This window comes from Lutjanus erythropterus, chromosome 11, assembly GCF_056507025.1.
Source record: "Lutjanus erythropterus isolate fLutEry1 chromosome 11, fLutEry1.hap2, whole genome shotgun sequence".
Classification (NCBI taxonomy): Eukaryota; Metazoa; Chordata; class Actinopteri; order Lutjaniformes; family Lutjanidae; genus Lutjanus; species Lutjanus erythropterus.
In genome coordinates, this window is record NC_139327.1 from 38,838,676 (window position 1) to 38,860,612 (window position 21,937).

General features: G+C 43.4%; 1 protein-coding gene across 1 annotated transcript; it reads right to left on the reverse strand.

The window, feature by feature from the left end:
• Window positions 1–1,781: 1,781 nt before the first annotated feature.
• Window positions 1,782–21,731, reverse strand: fgfr4 (fibroblast growth factor receptor 4). Its single transcript, XM_084730068.1, has 21 exons — window positions 21,097–21,731; window positions 18,464–18,674; window positions 13,727–13,914; window positions 13,483–13,633; window positions 13,238–13,288; window positions 11,779–12,048; window positions 10,950–11,039; window positions 10,653–10,819; window positions 10,409–10,532; window positions 9,261–9,451; window positions 9,010–9,148; window positions 8,700–8,893; window positions 8,411–8,556; window positions 7,964–8,085; window positions 7,756–7,866; window positions 7,246–7,436; window positions 5,301–5,423; window positions 4,329–4,399; window positions 3,550–3,687; window positions 3,244–3,349; window positions 1,782–2,026 (listed from the first exon to the last, which is right to left on the reverse strand). The coding sequence occupies exons 2-21, from the start codon at window positions 18,549–18,551 to the stop codon at window positions 1,850–1,852; spliced, it is 2,838 nt and encodes a 945-aa protein (XP_084586194.1). The 5' UTR covers window positions 18,552–18,674; window positions 21,097–21,731; the 3' UTR covers window positions 1,782–1,849.
• Window positions 21,732–21,937: the final 206 nt, after the last annotated feature.

The following is a 21,937-nucleotide window of genomic DNA, read 5'->3' on the forward strand; positions in this document are numbered from 1 at the left end:
GAGACATTACCATAATAAGAGCCTCTTCATTTGCACACAAGCCCAAGCTATCCCCACAACCACCACACCCCCCCCCCCCCTCCAAAAAAAAAACTCCCTCTGGTCCGTAGTCACACCCATTAAGTCTGCAAAGCCTTCATTGTCCGGCCAGGCTGCGGACCTGAGGACCCCTCGCCAACAGATTGGGCTGGGTGAAGGGTTACAGCCAGACAAAGGAGGGTCCCTCCCCCTACTCCTCTATTTGAAATCAATCACACTGGCTTTCACATTCAGTAACCCCCCCCCCCCCACCATGCACTCCTCTCCTTGTCAGCAGTGACAGTGGGGCTTGGCCCAGCTCCCCAACAGAGTCCCCAGTGCTGAATCGTCAGTCCTCCTTTTCAGGACGAGTCCCACCATGGACACCCTGTCTCTGACAAAGCGGTCAAGCTGTTGTTCGAGGAAGACCACGTAACGTCGTCTTGAATGTTTGTACATGTAAATGAGTCTGTCTCATGACCTTTGGGTCTCTGAAAACTCATTTTATGACTTAAAGAGATGTGGTTTTCGTCCAACAACAGCAACAAGACCTGGACTCCCTCTGGTTTTTAACCACAAATTGTTTTAGCTGGGCTGGAGGTTGAAGCAGATTACAACAAATGGAGGGTTTCATTCTAAAATGTACCAATGTTAAGCCATCTTTAAAGGTCAAATCCTTAATTTTTTTAACCGCGTCCATTTGAGGTTTGACGAGAAATGAGAACTTTGGGTTTCTCACTTGGTTACAGCTCAAAACACAGGCTGCTTTTTTCCAAAATGCTTCCAAAAGTCGCTGATGTAAACCAATTTCCACTGAGCCAATTTCATGTGGGAGGTCAGATTTGAACACTGGTGGTATTTTGGAATGAAACCTGAACATGAAGACGAGTGCGACAGCCGTGACACTTGTTTGGCACTTGAAAACACTTGATTAAATTCCTCTCTCCTTTCGCCTCCAATAACCTTCATTTTCTTTTTTGCGGCATTCAGAATAATTTATAAACGGCAATCGTCTTTCTGCTGTTGATATGTACATACAATATTTTAATATTCTAATATATTCACAGGAAATCGTAAATTCAGGCACTTTGCTGCCACTACAGCAACTTCTTAGCACAAGAGATCCTGAGATTTAAGACCGTTTTCTTTTTTTTTTTAAATAAGCAACACAAAAGTAAAATAATCTTATATAAAGAGATTTATATTTAACAATCAGTTTCTTCTTTTTTTATCATAGCAAAATAAATCTTTTTTTTTTGTTAAAATGTCTTTATCACCAAGGTTTCAATCCCTGGTTTTGGGTTGAGTTTGTGTGAGGAGATCATAGTCCGTCGCCTCTCTTGACGGAGAGTTGATCGAAGAAGAAGCATCTTGAGGCGTTTTTTTTTTTTTTTTTTTTTCAGTACCAGGGTTTCTTCTGTTGAGTTTAGTGCCGCAGTTTTCTGACATTACAACTGTTCTTGGGCACAGTGCCAGAGCTGATAGTCCGAAGTACGTAAGGTTTTGTTTGTCCTCTTTTCTTCCGCTCGTTCTTCTGCCCGCAACGAAATGTTTTTCTTCAAACTTTCACCATGTGATGAAGCCCACCGGCCTCAGTGCTCCACGTACATGTGTGTCTGTGTGTGTATGTGTGTGTTAATGTGCGTGTATAAATGCCCGACTACATCTAAGGGCTCTGTCCGGTGCCATAGTGGAGGTCCGGATGGAAAACCTTAGCTTGACTTTAGAAATGCAGCTGTGAACCTCCAATATGGCCGCCATCACTTTTGTTTCCCCTCTGCAGCGTTGCGTTCATGTCTGTTTATGTGTGTGGGTGCATTAAACTGCGTGTCTATCGGAGCGCCGTCTTCATGTCTATCCGGGAGCGCACGTCCTGGTAGCCCAGGAGGCAGGGGTCGGTGGACAAGGCATCGTGGGTGAAAACAGAGTCGTTGTCGGAGGAGCAGGAGCTGGACGTGTCCTCGCACGACGGGGAGTACTGCTCGAAGGGTGTCGACAGGTCCAAGTACTGCGGAGGAGACAGAGGGAGGAAGTTCATAAGTTAGAGAAATGTTGGTTTCTCCGCAGAAACAGAGAAAAAAAAAAAACTAACCCACAGTGAAATGTTTGTGAAATTGGCGGTAAACAGCGGGGGAAATTGAATTTGGCACGAGCTCAAAGGTTATTGAACATGCTGTTCATTTAATGGTGTCCACTGTAAAATGGATGCAGATGGAAAAAAGTGCTGCCATCGCAGTTTTAGACCACAGCATCAGTTATGGAGACCAACAGTTCTGAGCTGGTCGATTTTAAAGTCTAGAAATTTCTGTGTTTAAGTGAAAAAAACAACAATTCAATCACATGAACTGCTGATCTATCAGCAGAGGTGGGAAGTAACAAAGTACTAATACTTTTTACTTATGTTCCCTACATTTTAACACAACTTTCTACTTTCTACTCCTCACGTTGTCAAAACTGACTCATTATTTCAGTTTCATTGCATTTTATTTTGCATTATTGTGCACAGCCTTCCCAACATCGAGACCATCAGATTTCATAACGGACAGGACAATAAAACATATTCCTTGGTGTATCCATCAGTTCAAATCATCTTTGCACTCTTTTACACTCTGAGTACATTTCAGAGGCTGTACTTTTTCACTTTTACTTGATTTAAGAAGTTGAATCAGTCTTTTTTTTTTTACACAAGTATCTGTACCTCTAAGAAAGGCAATCCAGAAAGTCTAAAAAGTAAAAAGTAGTGATGATTATAATGGCTAAATCATGGCTTTAATCAAAGCTTTTTTTGAGGTTCTTTTACTGCCTTTCTTTGATTATTGATTCTTGTTTTATTTTACTGGTTTTCCAGGAGACACATTGTTCATCTACAGTTGAGTATCCAGAGCAACCAGTCATCTTCCTTTTTTCATTATCTTTGACTTGAGTAAACAATGTGTGTACTTTTACCGCCTATCAGTACACGATGGTGCATTGGTAAATATTTGATAAAAAAAAAGGCGGTTCTGAACATTTCTCAAAATTGTGACACTGCAGCCAAACACAGTTTGATTTTGTTGTTTTTGTTGTTTGGAGTTCATAAACCCTGGATTCTGCTCCCCACGCTGAAGACATCTGGACAGCAGATTTAGAAAGAGAGACAGAATGTGTGTGTGGACATTGAGTGTGTGGTTTTATAGTAGGGAGTTGGTGCACGAATGTGTGTGTGTGTGTGTGTTTGAAACCCACCTCGTCAGAGATGGACAGCAGCACCCTGTCCAGCTCCTCCACCAGCTGTTTGAAGGTCGGCCTCTGGGTGGGAACAGCATGCCAGCACTCACGCATCATCATGTAGCTACGAGCAGAGAAACAAACACAAAAATGATTTCTGACATCTGGACAATCTTGAGTCATGACTGGTTTGAGTTTACTGCTACTGTAGCCCAAAAATACCCTAAAAACAACATGAGGACGACTCTTCGACTGATGCAATATCTACGAGCGTGGTTTCATCGGAAAATACAGGACATTTATAGAAGAGCAGTTGCTGCTTACAGTTCATGTGTGCAGTTGGAGGGTTTGTCCATGCGGTGTCCTTCCTTCAGCAGCTTAAAAAGCTCCTCGACAGGGATACCGGGGTACGGAGAACCGCCCAGCGTGAAGATCTCCCACATCAGTACCCCAAACGACCACCTGAGCACAGATGCAAGGAGAGGAAAAACAATATTTACCATCAGGACATATAATTTTTGTGCTAAAAATAGTAGAAGAAGTACAAGGATGTTTGCCAAACAGACAAGTTTCAGGTTACGATACAATCTTTTTGGTTTTAAAGTGACAAGACAAAACAAGACAGGAAAAAATAAACTCAGACATTTGTAACTTTTATGCATTTGTAAAGCACTTAATGCAAAGTTTCTACATCTTTTCCAAAGTCAAATTCAAGAACTTTGCAAGACTTTCCATGGTGCATTTTCAAGCTTTTCCAGCACCTTACAGCAGTGATAAATTAAATCTTTATTTCACTTCTTCATCACAGTGAATCAGATGTTTTTGTGCTAATTATGTTTTGCAATAGCATTCTACAGAAGGGCGAGAAATTAAAGGAAAACACAAACTTTCATGTTTCCAAATGTGTCACCTGTGGACTTGATATCCTGATATCTTTATTAAAAAGTGAACTATTCAGTTTGATATTATGAAAGAAATGCAACAGCAATTTCAAGCAGTTTCAAACTTCACATTGAAAAAAAGTTTTCAAGAATTTCCAGCGTTTCCTGTACGACACTTAAATTTTTCCTGCAGCGATTTTGCATGTGATGAATTGGACTTACACGTCACTCTGGTGTGTGTAGACTCTGTCAAACAAAGCCTCCGGTGCCATCCACTTCACTGGCAGCCGTCCCTGCAGAGCAGACACAAACACGTTAGAGCTCAACCTTCATCGACCGCAGCAGCTCACTTTTCATCTCAGCGCTATTTTTTTTTTTTTAAACCAAATTCTAACTCTCTGTTTCTTGCTCAGATCTCCCTCACATATCCTCCTCCCCCCTGGTCCCCCCTCCTTTCTAATTAAGTCCCATTAAGGCTGCTGCCAATCAGAGGCAAACATCAGACATCTGTCCTGAGGAGTGTTAAAGCTGTGAAAGGAGCCAGGCAGGAGGAAACCTGGCTGAGGAACAGACGTGTTTACAAGCAGGGCTGGTGAGGTAGTTTCCAGTTTAACCATTTAACAATCCGAACATCTTGACGTGACAACTGATTGTTTGATTTAATGACATTAACATGATACTTTATTGATCCCTGAGGGGAAATGTTCATTTCACTTCAGACGGATGAGACAGAGACAGACCTCATTATGTTTTCAACATCTGATCTTCTACTTCATTAACATTTGATCTGTTTTTTTGTGTTATTTGTGAGTCTTTGGTAAATCTGAATCTAAATGGCTCTCCACACCAACCAAACTCCATAGGCGAAATCAGTAATTGTACCATGCAGAACGCAGGAGTCACTTGTCTACCGTTGCCTTGATCTGTAGTTAGTTTGTGTTACTGTGAGACTTTGGTAAATCCAAACTAACCTTTTAAAACACTAAGGTCACACAATAACACAAACAAACTAACAGATTGAGGCAGCAGCTTTCATTTTCTGTGAGGTAAAATTGCTGGTTTCGCCTATGGAGTTTGGTTGAGTGAGAGAAAGTGCGACACACAGCTTATATAGCATCAGTTTCTTGTGTGAAAAGACTGTCTGACAGCAAAGTAATTATTCCTGAAAGTACGTTGCTAGAAACTGTAACTCACGTTGGTGGTTTTCTTGTAGTAGTCGATCTGGTGGACTCCTCTGGCCAGGCCGAAGTCTGCGATCTTCATCACGTTGTCCTCGGTCACCAGAACGTTTCTGGCTGCCAGATCTCTGTGGATGCACTGCAGAGAGAGAAGAGAGGGAATTAAAGACTGACACAAAACCCTAAAGTGAGCTTAAGGCCAACTGCTGGGTCTCCAGATTAGAAGATTAGCATAAAGTTTAAATGCTCCTGATTTAATGGGCTCAGAGATTTAATTTTAATTTAGAAAATGAGCTGAATGCATCATTTTTATGTTGCCTCTTTTTCTTTCTTTCTTTGTTTTTTTTTTTATGTTTTTTTTTTTTTTTGGCAAAATGATAACTTTACAGTCTTGGCCAAACAAGAAATTTGAACTAAACAAAATAATTGAATGCTCTTTTAAATTTAGATGTGTGACACGACACGTTTTCATCTGCTTCAGGCTGCGGTTTGGAGCGATCATGTAAAAAACACAGGGAGGTAGAAATGATTCACTCCACATTTTCTCCAAAAATGAAAAGACTCAGGAGTCTAAAGTCAACACACAGTGCCTCATTTTAGTGAACGCAACAAAATTAAAATGTCTTTATATAGAACCCCAGGAGTTTGAAGTAAAAACAACCCTTTGGGAGGAAAAAAGAAAGGCACTGTTTGCCCACATTGAATGGATGTCATTAAGTTTATTTTGGTTTTCATTCGAAATAGACGTGGGATTTGTGGGGACGTGCGAAATGAACCAGCCTTGGTTTGCGGGTCTCCTCATAATGGAGGGTTAGTTTCAGGCTCCTGCATTCTTAGGAGGCCGTAGAGCCAGAAACCTGATGCCTACACCCAGACGACGGCTCTGCTGCCTGTTTGCTAACAGATTTATGGCAGCGCTAAAAAGGACAAAGCCCTGCGACGGAGGGACGGACAGATGGATGGAGAAGAGTAAACAGGACTGAAGCTGCGGCGGCTTTCTGCTCAGGAATGCCTGTCTGAGACACCGGCTGGCAGACAAAGAGACATGTTGATAAGAAGAAGCACACAGACAGAGTGCATGCTGGGTAAATGAAAGGAGTCGAAACATGGGGGGTGGGAATGGGAAGAAAGGAAAGAAAGGGACGGACAGAGGCACAGAGGATGGTGGCAGGAAAGACGAAGGGCAAGGCCAGTGCTGCCAGACCCGCCTGGACCAAACCCATCCATCTGAAAGAGCCTGAATCCAAAACATTACACAAGATCTCAATCACACCAACAGCTGATGTTACAGCCTGAGCTTATAGAGCTCACGAAATCTACAAAAGTTGAGTATTTTACTATCCAGCTTTCATTTTGTGGCTGTATTTCCTGCCCAGGAACAAGGATCCATTTTACTGTAATAAGGTCAGATGATTCGGTAACATCTGTGTTGGCCTGAGGCCGGAAGAGTAAAAGTTTTGTCAAAGAATCACTGATAAAAATCATCTCCAAACTCAATGTAATATCTTCAAATATCTGTTTTGTCATTCCACCAATGTGAAAAATCCAGGGCAAATGCATTACCAATGAGAAAAATACTTGCCAGTTCACTTTCCGTGAGTCAGACATTTTCTCTTTTGTTGACTGGAGAACTAGCGGGCGAGTTTGCGACCAAAATGTCGACTTGCTCAACAGAGTGAGACGTGCCTGTATTATTAAACTCCTCTGAAGTCTACTGATATGCGCTCCAGATCAACATCACAATGGACAGAACCTGACTGTGCCTCATGATGACCGATAATCAAACATTTCCACTGCATGATCAACTGAACACAAACAGGACCACCTGGAAAGTTGTATGATCCTTGCATTGGTCCATGAAGATCACTGAACCTGCTCTTAGTTTCCTGACAAGCTTCCTCTTGTATCCTGAAAAGATTTAGAGCTTTTCAGCTTGACTCCCAGATTAAAAGTGAACCTACCCTTTTCGAGGCGAGGTACTCCATCCCTCTGGCGACCTGGTAGGCGCAGGACAGCAGGTCTTTGAAGGTGAGCTGCTCTTCAGGTACCTTGGTCACATCAAAGGTGTAGTCCATGCCTGGGGGTCGCCGGGCCCGCAGGTACTCCCTCAGACTGCCTTTGGAGGCGTACTCCACCAGCACATACAGAGGGCCTGAGGCGGGGGGAAGGGACACAGGGACACAAACAAGATGAAGGACAGGGTTGTTTCTATTGTTGTTTTTAGCCTGGAGGCCTGGGACCACCAAAGTTGAAACAAACACTCACTAAATTAGGTTGTGATTTACAATAAAAGGGGGTTTCAAGAGGGAGGTAAAGCAGAGGCATTGTTTTCTCTACAAAATATGGGTGTGGGCGTCATAATTAGGTTTAACAGGAAGGAGGCTGTCCTTTAATCATTGTTTTAATCATCGGCTCAAGAGCCAAGAGTTTAACCTGAAGATCAACGGTTTTAGTCAGATCAGAAAACTCACCGTCCTGCGTGCAGACGCCGAGCAGGTTGATGATGTTCTTGTGTTTGTCCATCACCTTCATCAGCTCCATCTCCGAGATGAGGTCTGCCAGATCTTTGTCTGTGGCGTCATCTGAGGGAGAAATATACCTTGTTTAGAAAAAAACATGCCTTCACGCTTTTAGCTGATCTCTGGAGGGATTTTTGTGCCTGTATATTTTCTGTCCTACCTTTGAGCATCTTGACCGCCACAGTGGTGGCCTGATCTGGACAGTCCTTGTTGATGCCATAAGCCTCAGCTCTGACCACCTGACCGAAGCAGCCTTCTCCTAGAGGTTTGCCCAACGTTAAACTAGAGAGAGAAAGAGAAAGTTAGTGAAAATAAGAAATGAAAACTGTACAGATCCATAATTTGGGGCTCTGGTTTCTTAAAACATAGGTTGGTTAGAGCCAAAAATGGGTTGCGGGCTTGTTTCTTTTTAGGTCCCCACATGACGCGAGACCTACAGCGTCTAAATGAGTCTGGATCCCAGAAGCCAAAGTAAACTTAGTGAAGAAACACTCAGAGCTTTTAAGTAAACTTTCATAATCGTTTCAGATTAAGAGTGCAGTAGATTTCCTTTCCAAAACCTCGTCTTAATTTTTGAAAATGATCCCTGAATTTGCAGATAACTTACTTCTCCCTGGGGAACTCCCAGTCCGGGTCGTAGGGCAGTTCAAACTCCATGACTCCAGCCAGCATGGGGGAGCAGCTGGACGAGAGGCGAGCCACCCTCATCAGAGACGCACTGGACTTCCCTGACGAGTTGGACTCCACCGAGTACTGCGGGAAGAGATGCAGAGACAGAGGATTTAGTTGTCAGCCTTCAGGAAAGTCTTTCAAGCCTTAAGTGATGGTCGGACATTTGCCAAAACAGCTGTTAGAGAAGACAGAGTTAATCTCCCATGATGCACGGTGCCCTGTACCTGTCTGCGAAGTGGAAACTTGGAGAGCTTCTGCACAGGGAGGGCATCGAATGGCTCCCTCCTGGGGTGGACCTGCATTCGACACAACACCACGATGACGATGGCCATGATCAGAGCCAGGAAGCCGCAGGCGTAGATGATGATGTCGGTGTACTTGGTCTCCATGTTGTCCATAGAATCTGCTGCTTCCTCTTCTACAGCAACAGAGGGAACATTTTTACAAAAAAGCCTTGCTAAATGTCTTGCTGCTAATTTAGAGCAACAAATGAATATTTGTTCTTTACAGCATTGAATTCAGTTCATTCTTTACCTGAGATGACGGTGAGCCAGGCGGACTGGTGGGCAAATCCAATTGAGTTTCCAGCCAGACAGGTGTACTCTCCTGCATCCTCCATGGTAACTTTGGACAGGTAGAGCACCTCAACCTCTGACATGTTCAGACTGCCGGTCTGCACAGATGCAAGAAAAGTGACATAAACAGTTAGTATGCAACAATTATTATGGTACAAAAGTTATTGTAGGCAGGAGAAATTAGTCTGTAGATGTATTAAAGTCACAAACCTTGAGGATCTGAACGTAGGGCGTCCCATCAGAGCCGTAGCGGCTGCCGTTCCTCTCTATGTGTTTGAGCCACTGGATGTGAGGCTGAGCGTCGCTGTAGACCTTACAGTGGAACTGGACGTCCCTGCCCACCACTGCTGTAGTGTTGGCTGGTAGACCGGCCTGCAGGATGGGTCTGTGTGGGGAACGCTCTGAATCAGGAAGAAAATGAGACGTGAGCAAAGTGGGCAAAGATGAAAGATGGCATCAAACTCCAGATAAACAAGACAGAGCTCAGACGATTTTCTTCTTCTAAGGTCAACAGCTCAAATGTAAGGAAGAGTTTGAAATGCAAAATCACAAATTTTTTCCTGCAGTAAGTTTTTCCTCAGCGTGACCCTGTGTGTTCAATTCATACAAAGGTGATTCAGGGACAAAGAGACAGACTCTCAGAAATACTCCTCTCACCAGGCGTCCATATGGGCAGGACAAAAATATCCAGATATTTGGCTGTTTAACAGCTGGCAAACATGCCTGCTTTGTAAACAAACATCTAAAAATGCCCAGCAGTTGTCGCTGTCACCTATAATGTGTTTGTATGCTGGCAAAAGAGCAGGAAATGTCATTTTGGGATGGAAATCAGTTCCATTAGCGTGGTTCTTTGTCAGCTGGTCGCCGGGCTCTCTTTGATCTGTGGTTACTCTCCCTCTCTGATCTCGTTAGTTGTCTCGTTAGTCCTCTCCCCCCGTCGACGGGGACGGAAACTGACCCCGTGGTGGATGGACAGCGAACAAATGAACAAACAAACCGCGGCCCTCCTCGATCTCCTGTCACAGGTCAGGTAGAAAACTGGTGTGGACGCCTGAACGTCCACATCCTGCCCGCACCGGCTGACGCCAGGCGCCCCTGTCACCTTCTGCTCACCCCCCCGGTCATCCCCTCCCTCAGAAGGAAGGCTTTTTTTTATTTGAAGGCACGATGCCAACTAATAACTGTTGCTATTTCTGCCAAGAATACAGTCAGCAAGATCACAAAGCATCTAAATTCACTCTGAAAAATAATCTCTTCCATCTGTTTTACTGATATTCAATCAAATAATCAATCCATATCCATGGCGTAACTTTTTAATTTGCAGTTCAAAACAGAAATTGCAGCAAGACGTGTCTTACCGAGGACATCGAGGACGTAGCTGTGAGTGATGGAGCCATATTTGTTCTCCACCACGCAGGTGTAGTTCCCTCTGTCTGAAGGCACGACGCTCTCCATCACCAGACTCCAGTGCTGGTGTCTCAGCTGGCCAAAGAAACACAAAATATCATCAGAGACACTCACTTTATTATCAGGATAACAAGAAGAAGCACAAACAATCTGAGAGCAAAAAGAAAAATCAGCACAAACAGCTTCTATCCTCACCTTAATGCCGCCGATCCGGTGCTCTCCTCTAAATTCGCGTCCATTTTTGAGCCAGCGAATGCTCGGCATGGGGCTGCCCATGGCCGGACAGCGAAACTTCACCGTGTTCCCTGCAGGAACGGCATAAAGCTTCTTCTCCATACGCTGGGTGTGCGTCCAGTAGGGACCTGTATGCACAAAAAAAACAAACAAAAAAAAACAGCCAATGAGCCATTATGCCAGATTACTCTGATGATGTCTACGAGTTGCACCAAGTCTACAGTGATTGCAGCTACTATGCAGAAAAAAACAACACACCTCTGGAGAAGTAAACCTGGTCATTTTCGATCTCAGCCAACGAGTCCTCCAAGCCGTTGTCCTCATCGTCATCCCCGGACCCCAACGAATCTGGAAACATGACAAATAAAGGCAATATAAGAGGAAGAATCCTAAAAATAATCTGTTTATTATTTTATGAGACAAAAAAGAGGAGCAAATTTTGACATTTTAGAGGTTGGGGCAAGCCAAGTTTTTGGTATTTTTGGTTTCTGCTCGGTTATTTCCTGTTTTATTTTGGGCAGGAGTCTTCACTCATGTGTCTGCCTCTTTTTCCCGCCTTTTTTGAAAACTGTTTCACCTGTCCAGGATTAGATCCCTTGTTTCTGTTTTCCCTAATTTTGTTGCCAGCTTGTCTTCATCCTTAAAGTCAACTTTCTGTCAATTAACGCATCATCTTATTGACTCAAATGTGCCGCCATATTGGAGGTCCTCACCTTATTTTAAGGAATGTTGTGAATGGGCTAAATTCATGCTAGCATCTGTTTAACTAAAAAATATTAGCACTGAATAAAGCTAACATTAACATGATTTAACATAAATCTTAAATAGTTACATTTTGGAAGCTGGAACAAGTAAATTTCTGACATTTTTGCAAAAAGTTAAACCAGTTTTTCAGATTGAAATTAACTTTATGTCTACCAAAAAACAGTTTATCAATCATCATTTTGGCTCAAAAGTAATGTAACATATTGGAGGTCCTCAGTTTTTTTGCCAAGACATTAATGGGCTAACTTTTTGCTAGCAATCATTTAGCTAAAGATATTAGCACTGAATGAAGCTAACATTGATGTGGTTTTAGTGTCCTTACCTGCCACGGTGATGGTGAAGTTCCTCACAGGTGCTTTGGATCCCCGGAGAACACAAACATAGATGCCTGAATCTTCGTACGTCACGTCCGTGATCTCCATGATGGCACCACGGATCTGGATGCGGGGCGTGGGCAGAACCCGCGCGCCTTCCTTGTACCAGTTCACCGCCATGCCGGGCCGCGTGCTCATGTCGCAGCGCAGTTTCAGGACGTTGCCCGGCTCCAACAGAAGATGCTCTGTGGTGTCTTCACTCAGGTCCTCAAGAACATCTGCAGAAAAAGCAGCACAGGAGGTGTTCACGTGGCGTTTTTTGTTTTGTTTGTTTCTTGTTTTTCTGAACTTTTTATTTCACGCTCTTTTTCTTTCCTTTATTTCTTTCTATTTATTTTGATCTTTGTCACACATCGCCGCACCAGCCAGTCAACAGATTACTTCTTCATCTCCCTTCTAAAGCAAGTAGCCATCCCCTCAACTATGACCTTCAGCTCTTCAACCCCATTATGTCCTACACCCCCACAAACACACACACAATGACATTACCATGGAGACCAGGAGGCCTAACCGACCCAACCCTCCTCCACCCCCCCCCCTCCTCCTCCTCCTCCTCCCCAACATTGCAATCTCCCTCCCTTCCTTGCTCACTCCGAAAAAAAAGAAGAAGAAAGGAAACGTGGAGGAAGAGCGACTGAAGCTAATGAACATGTTGCAGCGTGACAGTGGACGGAGAGTAAATCTGAGGGGTGGTGAAGGTTCACTGGAGATCTAAGTGAGCAAAGGGAGGAGAAAAGTTCATTCCAGTCTTGGGAGGAGGAGGAGGACGGCGGCGTTTGAGCCCACACAGATGGCCGCCATACCATCTTCAACTGTCTGTACTGTCACTTCTGAGTTTAACAGACTTATTTCTCTTGCCTCTGTCAAACTAGTTACCAGTTACTTCTTCTTACCGGTTTGAACAGACAGTATCATGACACTCCAATTCTGACTGCTCTCCATTGGCTCCCTGTTTGTTTTAGAATTGATTTTAAGATTTTACTGATCACTTTTAAAGCCTGTCTGGGTCTGGCCCCAAGCTACATAGCGGAAATGTTGACACAGGATTTTGTTTTAATGCTACCTTACTTCTGTCTTGCTTTTGTTTAGCTTTAATACTTGGGTTTTTGTCATACTGCCTTCTGGGTACCACACTTTTGATTTTGTTCATGAAAGCACTTTATAAATTCTGTTTTTCTATTTCAAGCACTTCACTCTGTGCTCCAATAATAGTTGAGCAAGCCTGTAACCTCACTCAACTTTCTCTGTACTTCAATATATATATGCACAGCTCATCTATGTTGAAAACAAAATGACATTTTGCAAATGGTTAAAAGATGTTGGTGGGGGACCTGTTAAAGCGGCATATATTCATCTTTAGTCAGCTAATGTTAGCAAAATGCTGGCTAGCTAACTAAGTTATTGTACCTGGGGGGATTTCAGCAGCAGTCAGGTCCACAGTCCGGGAAATGATGGTACCTGTAGAAAGGAAAAGTTGAGTTTATAAAATAGTATGATACTGCCTTATAAATGAGTGGTCACATGGTTGCTAAATTGTAGTGGTAACTGGGCTAAAAGTAACACAACTTTGGAAGAAGCTGTCTGACAAGTTAACTAGCACAAGAACTTGTGAGATATGCCGAAATGTTGGCGTGACGATAAGGATTCCTCACCGGGCAGGACCTCCAGCCACGCCGACTGCATGGCCTGCACCGTCTGTCCTGCGTGGTTGCTCTCGGCCATGCAGATGTACTCTCCAGCATCCTCCATACTGATGTTGGACAGATGCAGTGTATTCACCTTGGAAGCGTTGCTCTGCAGGGCCTGGAATGGAGGAAAGATCATTTAAACATCAGGGACAGAATTAAAAATAGAACATGAACAATCAGCCGGTTTGTGTCTGTCATCTGTCCTCACCGTCAGAGCCCTGAGGCGAGGCTGTCCTTCCTGGCTCCGTCCCTGTGCGCTGGCCTCCGTCTTCAGCCACTGCACCTTGGTGGACGCCGGTCGGTGGACTTTACACACCAGTTTCGCCTGACCACCCACCACCGCAGTGGTGTTTTCTGGGTAACCCGGTACGATCAGAGGCCTGGAGAGCCGAAGATCTGGATATAAAGAAAGGAGGCAGGAAAGACTGAAAATCAGTCATGATTTCACCTCCTTGTGAATTTCATGGTCAACTGAGCATGAAGAATTGACTCCTTTAACCTTTGAACCTATTTTAGGACCTTTTTCCTCTGACCGATTCTTATTTACTCCTAAATTTACAACACTTCGTTTGAAACAACCAGATTTTAGGTGTTGTATCATGGTTATTTCACAGTTTAGAGTCGTAATAAACTGCTACAAATCTCCTTGGTCCAAGGGAACAAGACTAAAATTGTCAAAACACACCCTGCCGGTTTCAGTTTACCTCTGAAAGGTCCGGCAATAGAAGCACACCATGTTCCTAAACAACCGTTGTCATTTAATGCTAGCAGGAACTGCCGATAGAGTGCCCTGATAACCCGGCAACTATCGTGTCACCATCAGCTACAGTGCCATCCATTCAGTGGGTCACTCGCCCATTTATGTGCTCGCCCACTCACTTGTTGGAGCATATGTGCACCCTGGCCGGGGGAACCTCGCTTACTGCTCAGTCACTCAGAACAAGCAATTTTCCAGGGCAATTTTCTGTCTGATTGCTTCCTGCGAGCGCTTAGTGAAAAGGCAATCTGTTCCCTTGTCGGAGTGAAGTGCTGCCTTTTTTTTTTTTTTAATCACTCAGAGTCCATGTTACAAGGTTGTAAGTGGGAAATCAGGAAGAGTGATTGGTCAAAGCAGCCAAAAGGAAAACAAATTAAAAGAAAATTTTTCATGGTTGGTTTTAATCACCAGTTAATTTGTTTTGTATCATTTAGGTTCAAAATATTAATAATGTGAGATCCCAACAAGCCAAACATTTTTCATGCAATGGGTCAAGTTTGAACTCAGTAAAACAGTCAGCAGTAAATCACAGAGATGGACACAAACACACACACACACACACACACACACACACACACACACACACACACACTTTTAGAGCCATCCTAATGAACTTGCAGAGACAGGGACGATGCCCCGGAGTTGAACTCGCGGCAGAGTGTGAATTGTCACCCAGAGGCGAGGGGGCAAACAAAACACAACACAACACAAACAAACCGCCCGGCTGGTGCGAGCCAGCCAGTCAGTCAGCCAGCCGGCCGGCCGGCTGGGCTGGCAACAGAGCAGAGCGGAGCAGAGTGGAAACCAGTTGGGACAATGAAGAGTTTCATGCCCCGAACTGGGAACACATCAGAGCACTTTGTATCAGGTCAGTTTTATTACCAGAACATGTCAAAATCATTCAGTTTCGATTCCTGACGCTGGAGAATTCCTGAAATTTCATCCAATCAGTCAGTCAGTATGCAGCTTTAATTCAATATAATAACTCTTTATTTCAACCCCCTGTTTAGAATTCATAGAAAGTATATGAAATTATTTATAACATATTACAGTATAGTCATGAGTACTTTTGTCAATTGATTTATTTTCTCACAACGATAATTCCTCCTGAGAAACATTGACTCTGGTGTATGAATAGATGTATGCATGATTAACAATATAATCTAATGCATTTGTAACGCTATTGATCAGTTTAATAATTATTAAGGCTGTCCAGTGTGATAAAAAAGTCACATTATGATTATTTTGACAGGTGATCATTTGCAAAATCATGATGTTGTGACATTTGCTGGTGTCTGAACCAAACAAACATGTTTTCTTGCATCTTTTGTCATTTGGATTTTGCACTTTTTGACAATATTTTGATTAATTGTGCAGCCCTACTTGTTATACTCATAAATCTAATTAAGCATCAATATTTCAGCTGCAACTGAGCAAACACTGTCTGCTGATGAAGGCCACAAGATGCAACTGAAAGCCCTGGAAGAAATCAAGTTACAAGTTTTTTGTCATGCTGCAATTTCTTAAGGCAAGAATGAACCTTCAAGCTCAGCATCACTGATTTATAAAATAAACATTCAATCTAAGGATTTTTTCATATGTTTTGTAATAAGTTTGTCTTGAACTCAAAAAGCCTCAGTGGTCTGACTCTGGTCTGAACGCTCAGCTTGACCAGCAGATGCACTCCTACAAAAAAAAAGCGCCTGGCCGCTTATTCTGTGCAGAGATCAAAGCAAAAGATGGCATTTGCTGGCACCCTCTGTTCCCCGTAATGTCGCAAATTGCTCCCAGTCATTATGAAATAAAACAATTAACAACATTTTCTGGCTTTTTTTTTTTTTTTCATGAATGCTACTCATCTATTTTGGTTTTCAGTCAATATTCAGAGGATTTAAGTTGCCGATTTCCAGGATAAAGAGCAGCTGAAAGTACAGCAGGCCTGGACACACAAAACCTACGCTCAGATTTTTATATAATCTGTAATAATGTGGCTTAAAATAAGTTTTTCCGGGGGAAGAAAGATAAACACTGGATTGGTTAGATCCCTGCATTTAGCAGCAGGCGGTTAGTAACATTAGATGTATAATTATATTTTGAGAGTGTAGTGATCTATTTTCTCTCAGGGCTGTTATCAAATTAGCAATTCATGTTAAATCTGAACTATTTCCTTTGTGTCTGAAACTGTCATGGCATCAAATCCCTCCAGAGACGAGTCTGACTGACATCTTACCCCGTGAGGAGTCTGAGCAGTGCATTGTGGGTCCCTCTGACCCTCATCACCTCTCCTCAGCTGGACTCATCTTTTCACTCTTTTTAACTGACATCAAGGGGGAGTTCATCTTTTTTTTCCCCTGTTTGATCGTCTCTGTCTCCTCTCAGTCACTGAGGATGATGACATTCAGATTATGTGTTGCTGTGTTTGTTTTGGCTCGTAGTGACTGAATTCCTAAAAACTGAGCTATAATATGTGCCCATTTTTTGCGCTGCTATTACAGTAATATTTCCAAACTGCAAAACAGATGTAGAGAATTACAATTGTTTACTGAATTTTCCGCTGGGAAACGACAAAATTGTTACAAAGAAGTTTGTTTATGGAAATTGAGGCTTGATTTTTTTTTTTTTTTTGCTCACATAAGTGGAAAATTGTAAAATTGGGAGGTGCTGATTAACTGATATGATTCTTTTCAGGGTGGACACGGTGCAGATTAGAAGTAATTGAGGAAACTGATATTTTTAACTGATACACATTTGAAGTAAAAATGAAAACTTTTCAACATTCGAACAATCAGATAGTGTTGTGTTGTGACACTGAATGAGACCTCAGGAGACAGAGAGGACCTGCATCAGAGCCAAGGCAGTGCATCTTTAAATTAATTAATCTCTTCAGCAACCAGATTTTAAAAAAACACCAATTCTGATAATCAGAAAAAAGTTCTGACTTTGAGTTTATGACAGATTTGTGGTGGAACTGACTATTTTTTAAACTCCTAAGCACCAAGATAAAAAAAAGTTGCCTCCACATCTGCAACCTGTACGCTTTCCAACCATGAGATCTTTCTATTATCAATCCTCCTTTGACTTTCTGCTCCTCTCTGTCCTGTAAATAAACCTTAAAGGTTTTTCTGGGCCCCCTCCCGCACATTGTCGTCTGAACAGCAAGCCCCGGCTGGCCTCGCTTGGCCCCGCAGAACAAAGTGGGGCCACAGAGACGGAAAAAAGAGACAGCTTCTGTGCTTCGATGCCTCCGGGGCAACAATCCACTTTGTCTTTCATCAATCTGCACACATCCCTCAGAAAAATGTCACCCTTAAGTCCTTTAATCAGAGAAATTTTATTTACAGCAAATTTAGAAGTAAGTTTGTTCCCGAAAGATGCTGATTGATCGAACAATTATGCTGATTACGTCTTTAACATTTTAACAGAACTTAGAGCTGACAATGGCTGACTTATTGCATTGGCTTCTGTTTGGAAAGCATGAATGAAAAAGCCCCTGTCGCCCCCTCCCTTCATCCTCTACAGCTGGCACGCAGCCAGGCAGATTTACACTTCCGAGCCTCAGGGCCTCGGACGGATCAGGTAGCGCCGTTTACAGCAGCAAAAACACTGAGAGCTTTTTTTCCCCCCTCTTTCCTTCCTTGCTCCATCCAAGACTCCACTTCAGACTCTCTGTCATTTTTCCTGTCACCTCGACTTCCTCCGCGGTCATGGCTGCCAAAAACAGACACTTTCTAAGAGAGGAAGGTGGACCGATCGAAAACCTTTACAGGTACATTCAAACTGCTGTGTTGTGGCACTTTTTTGGAACTATTTGGCCCTGGATAAAAAACTGTGACACAATCAGATTTCCACAAGTTATCTGTGCATTCAAACCAGCAACCTTCCAGCCATGCTTATCTAAACTTTGCACCAGGGGTTTTCAAACTTTTTCATGTCAAGGACGGTCACAAAGATGCACATTAGACCGCACACCCTCAGTCTGAGAAGGTTTCGTCTTAAGGAATCCCCTCTGACTGTTTTTTTTTTTAGGTTTGAGAGTAAAACTGCCATTCTGTTCTGCTCTTCCCTTTGCTGGAGACCCATTCAAGGACCCCTGTTGGACTGAGGAACACAAATCCTTGAAAGTAAAAATGCACAGCTGATATTTCAGGTGTTGCAGTGTCATCATCTGCAGAAAAATTAAGGATTTACCTTTGGTTCGTCCTTCATCGATGGCCCTGGCAGAGAGTTTGTCCGTCAGACAGAACAGGAGAACGCAGAACGTGCAGACCCTCGCCATCTTCTTGACGCGACGTGCGTTCCTTGTGCTTAAACAGGCAAGAAATGTACACTGGAAGCCTGGAGTTGGCCTCACACTCCGGTCGCTGGCATCGGAAACCCACAAAGTCTCTAAATCTGGATCCTGCAGAGGCAAACGAAACACACAGAGGAGACGGTTATCTGCTGGTCAGAAACTTGACTCTCTGAGGAGATCTGGCCAGAGTGCAGCAAACTTTTCAACTCAGGTGGCAAAAAAACCCCACAAATGATTGTGCAGAGGAACAGTTAAAGAGGCTGTTTTGACTGTGAGCGTCTGTATTCTTAACCAGATGTCCTGCTAACTGTCCCACTCGTCTGCCTTACATTGTCCAGGCTATCCTGCGTCATGAATAAGGAGCAGGGCTGTTACCGCCTGTTGTTTGTCAATGGATGGCGCTCGGTCGGTCTGCCCCGGGATAATGGGCCCTCGCTAGAAAAACACTTGAAACTTGCCAGGAAGCTGCAGAATCTGAAGGAGTGGCGCAGAGCTGCAGCTGATGAGACAGGCAGCCGAGCACCATCGCCTCACTTTGACAACTTAAATCTGACTGTTTTATACCATCGTGGTCCTAACCGGGAGCAGATTTGGATTTTTCAGTACCTCAGATTGGAAACTAGAAATCTGGGCTGCAACTAACACATGACAAACCATTTTCATAACCGATTGTTTCAGTCATTTTTCCAAGCAAAAATCTTAAACATTTTCTGGTTCCAGCTTCTTATGAATGAGGATTTTCTGCTTTTCTTTGTCATTTATGACAGTAAACAGAGAGTCTTTGGGTTCTGGACTTGTGATTGGACAAAATAAGCTGTTTTGTCCGATCACAAGCTGAAGACGTCACTTTGGGCTCTGAGATATTGTAACAGTGCTTTTCACATTTTTTTTTTCTTTTTTTGGACATTTTATAGACAGAAAGTGAAAATAATCAGCAGATTAATCAATGATGAAAATAGTAAGAAAAAATGGCCACCAGTGACCAACAGAACAAAAACCCCAAAATATTCAGTTTATTATCACAGATGATCAAGAAAAGCAGCAAATCCAAAGCAAAGGTTGACATTTTTACATTAAAAAATGACTTCTGCAAATGAACTTTTCGGTCAGTCAACTTTTGTTTCAGCTCCAACATGAGCATGTTTTAACGATTTTAACCTAAAGAAAATATGCTTAACTACTCAATGTGCCAATGGCATTCAAGGAACTTCACACTAATTAAGTTTTCTCTCTATAATTTCTGACTATAATTCAAAAATGTTCAGATATTTTAAAATCTAAATTAAGCGCAACAGTCTCCATAAACTCACTCTACACACAAACTATAAACGCTGACAGCCTGTAAGACACTAAAGGAATAATACAGTGATTTTTCTGCTGAGAGTCGGGCCAACTGCGCACAGGCGCCAGACCCTGGTGCGTGCGCTCCACGCATGCATGCCGCGCCCACACACACACACACACACACACACACACACACACACACACACCGTTTAAAGAACCAGCTTGCTGAATGAAACGTATTCTTTCTCAATTAAGGGCTGGAAAAAAAAACGTTTTCTCCTGCTGCTGCTAATTCCGCTGGCACGCTGCTGCGTTCAGCTGCAGCCAAAATAGTTCTACTGTATTCTATTTTTCAGTCGAGCACGTCACTGTGGAGGCTTTTTTATTTCTAATGCACTGCTTATTTCTGACACATAAATCGCACTTAATAAACCAGCCGTATGCTCTATTAGTCTCCAACAGCCCTTATAGGTTATAATGAACCTGAAAGCTGCCAAAACACGAGTTCGACTGTCACTATTTATGTTATACACTTAAACTGACAGGGTCACAATGTTTGCACGTGTCCTGCAGTCAGTCAGATCGATTCATCCAGAAGTTACACATCCTGAGATCAATAAAATAATTCAAATAAATCTGCAGAGGAGTTTAAAATATAATTTTAACTTTAAATGCACCTGAAATCGGAGTTTAACCCTCAATCGTTTCTTCATTTAAAGTGTCGATTTGTCAACTTAATGTGCGTGAGATAATGACAAAATTTAATTATTTAGATTCTTGTGATTTGTGGTTTGACAGAGTTCAAACTCCGTGACACAAACAGGCTTTTTCTCCTGACAAATAGTCCATGTGGAAGGTTCAATGTCTAATAAGTGACTTGTTTGGCTCTGTGAGTTGCAAAACACAATAAGTTAAACTTCGCCTTGTGTTAAAGCAGCAGTTTCTCACCTGAAATCCGCGTTTAAAATCAGAAAACGCGATTTAATTGGCGAGTTTACGATGCAAATGAGTGGAGAAATAAACCTTTTTGTGCACCGATTCAGTAAATGTACTGTGTTTTTACTAGAAAGTCGCTTAAAGCAAATGAGAATGTAGACTTTCCTCCAGCCAATGCTAAGATTTGAGGGTTTAAGTAACTGGATATGAGGTTTGTTTGGTCGTAATCTAACCCACACTCCGCAGCGCCCGCTGAAAATGAATGAAACTCTCCAAGAATCTCCAGCTGTCTCCGTCTGTTTTCACCCACCTTTGCTCCGGGCTCTGTCCTCGCAGAGATGAGTGGCACCAGGGGGAGAAAATCACTCCTTGTCCCGGTCGATACGACTGAGTATTGAAATCCTCATTTGGAGCCCTTGTGTCCGAGCTGTATCCTTCACCAAAGCAGTCTGTGAGCGGCTCTCGGCTGCCGTGTATCCGTCTGAAAACCAAGTCGAGGTTATAAATCCATCAAAAACAGCCCCCTGGAACATGAACGACAGCTGCCGGCGGGCTCTCCTGATGGCCGGGGGGAAAGGAGCCGCCTGGCTGGGCAAAGTCCACTGCGGCCGGCCGCTCAGAGCGCTAAATCCATGAAGAGACAGAAAACCAAACACGCAGCGAGAACACGAGTGGAAACCTGTCCTTTCTCGCTCTGAAAAATGTTGAAAAATATCCGACGTTGCGAAGAATGAGAGAAAAATGTGTGGTAAAACGTGCCTCGTAGCTCAGAGTCCCCTCTTGGTTAATCTTGGATAACTCTTTTCGTGCGTCTTTACGCAGCGCTTCTGCAACTGCTCCTCTCCTCGCCGAGTTTATCCGGGTGAGATCTGAGCTCTGCCTGCTGAAATGTGGAGCTCAGCCTCTTCTTCAGTCCGTTTTTCTTGTACAGCAGAGAGAGAGGGGGGGGGGTGAGAGAGAGACAGCGTCCTTCACACACCGAGCCTCCTACAGCACTGTGCTGCTCTCCGGACGGCAGTCACAACAACAATGGTCTGAGAGAGCGGCCAGGGGAGCAGGAGGAGGGAGGGAGAGAGGGAGGGAGAGAGGGAGGAGAGAGGTGGGAGGGGTGCACTTCTGTTACCCCCGCACCCCCGCATACACACACACAC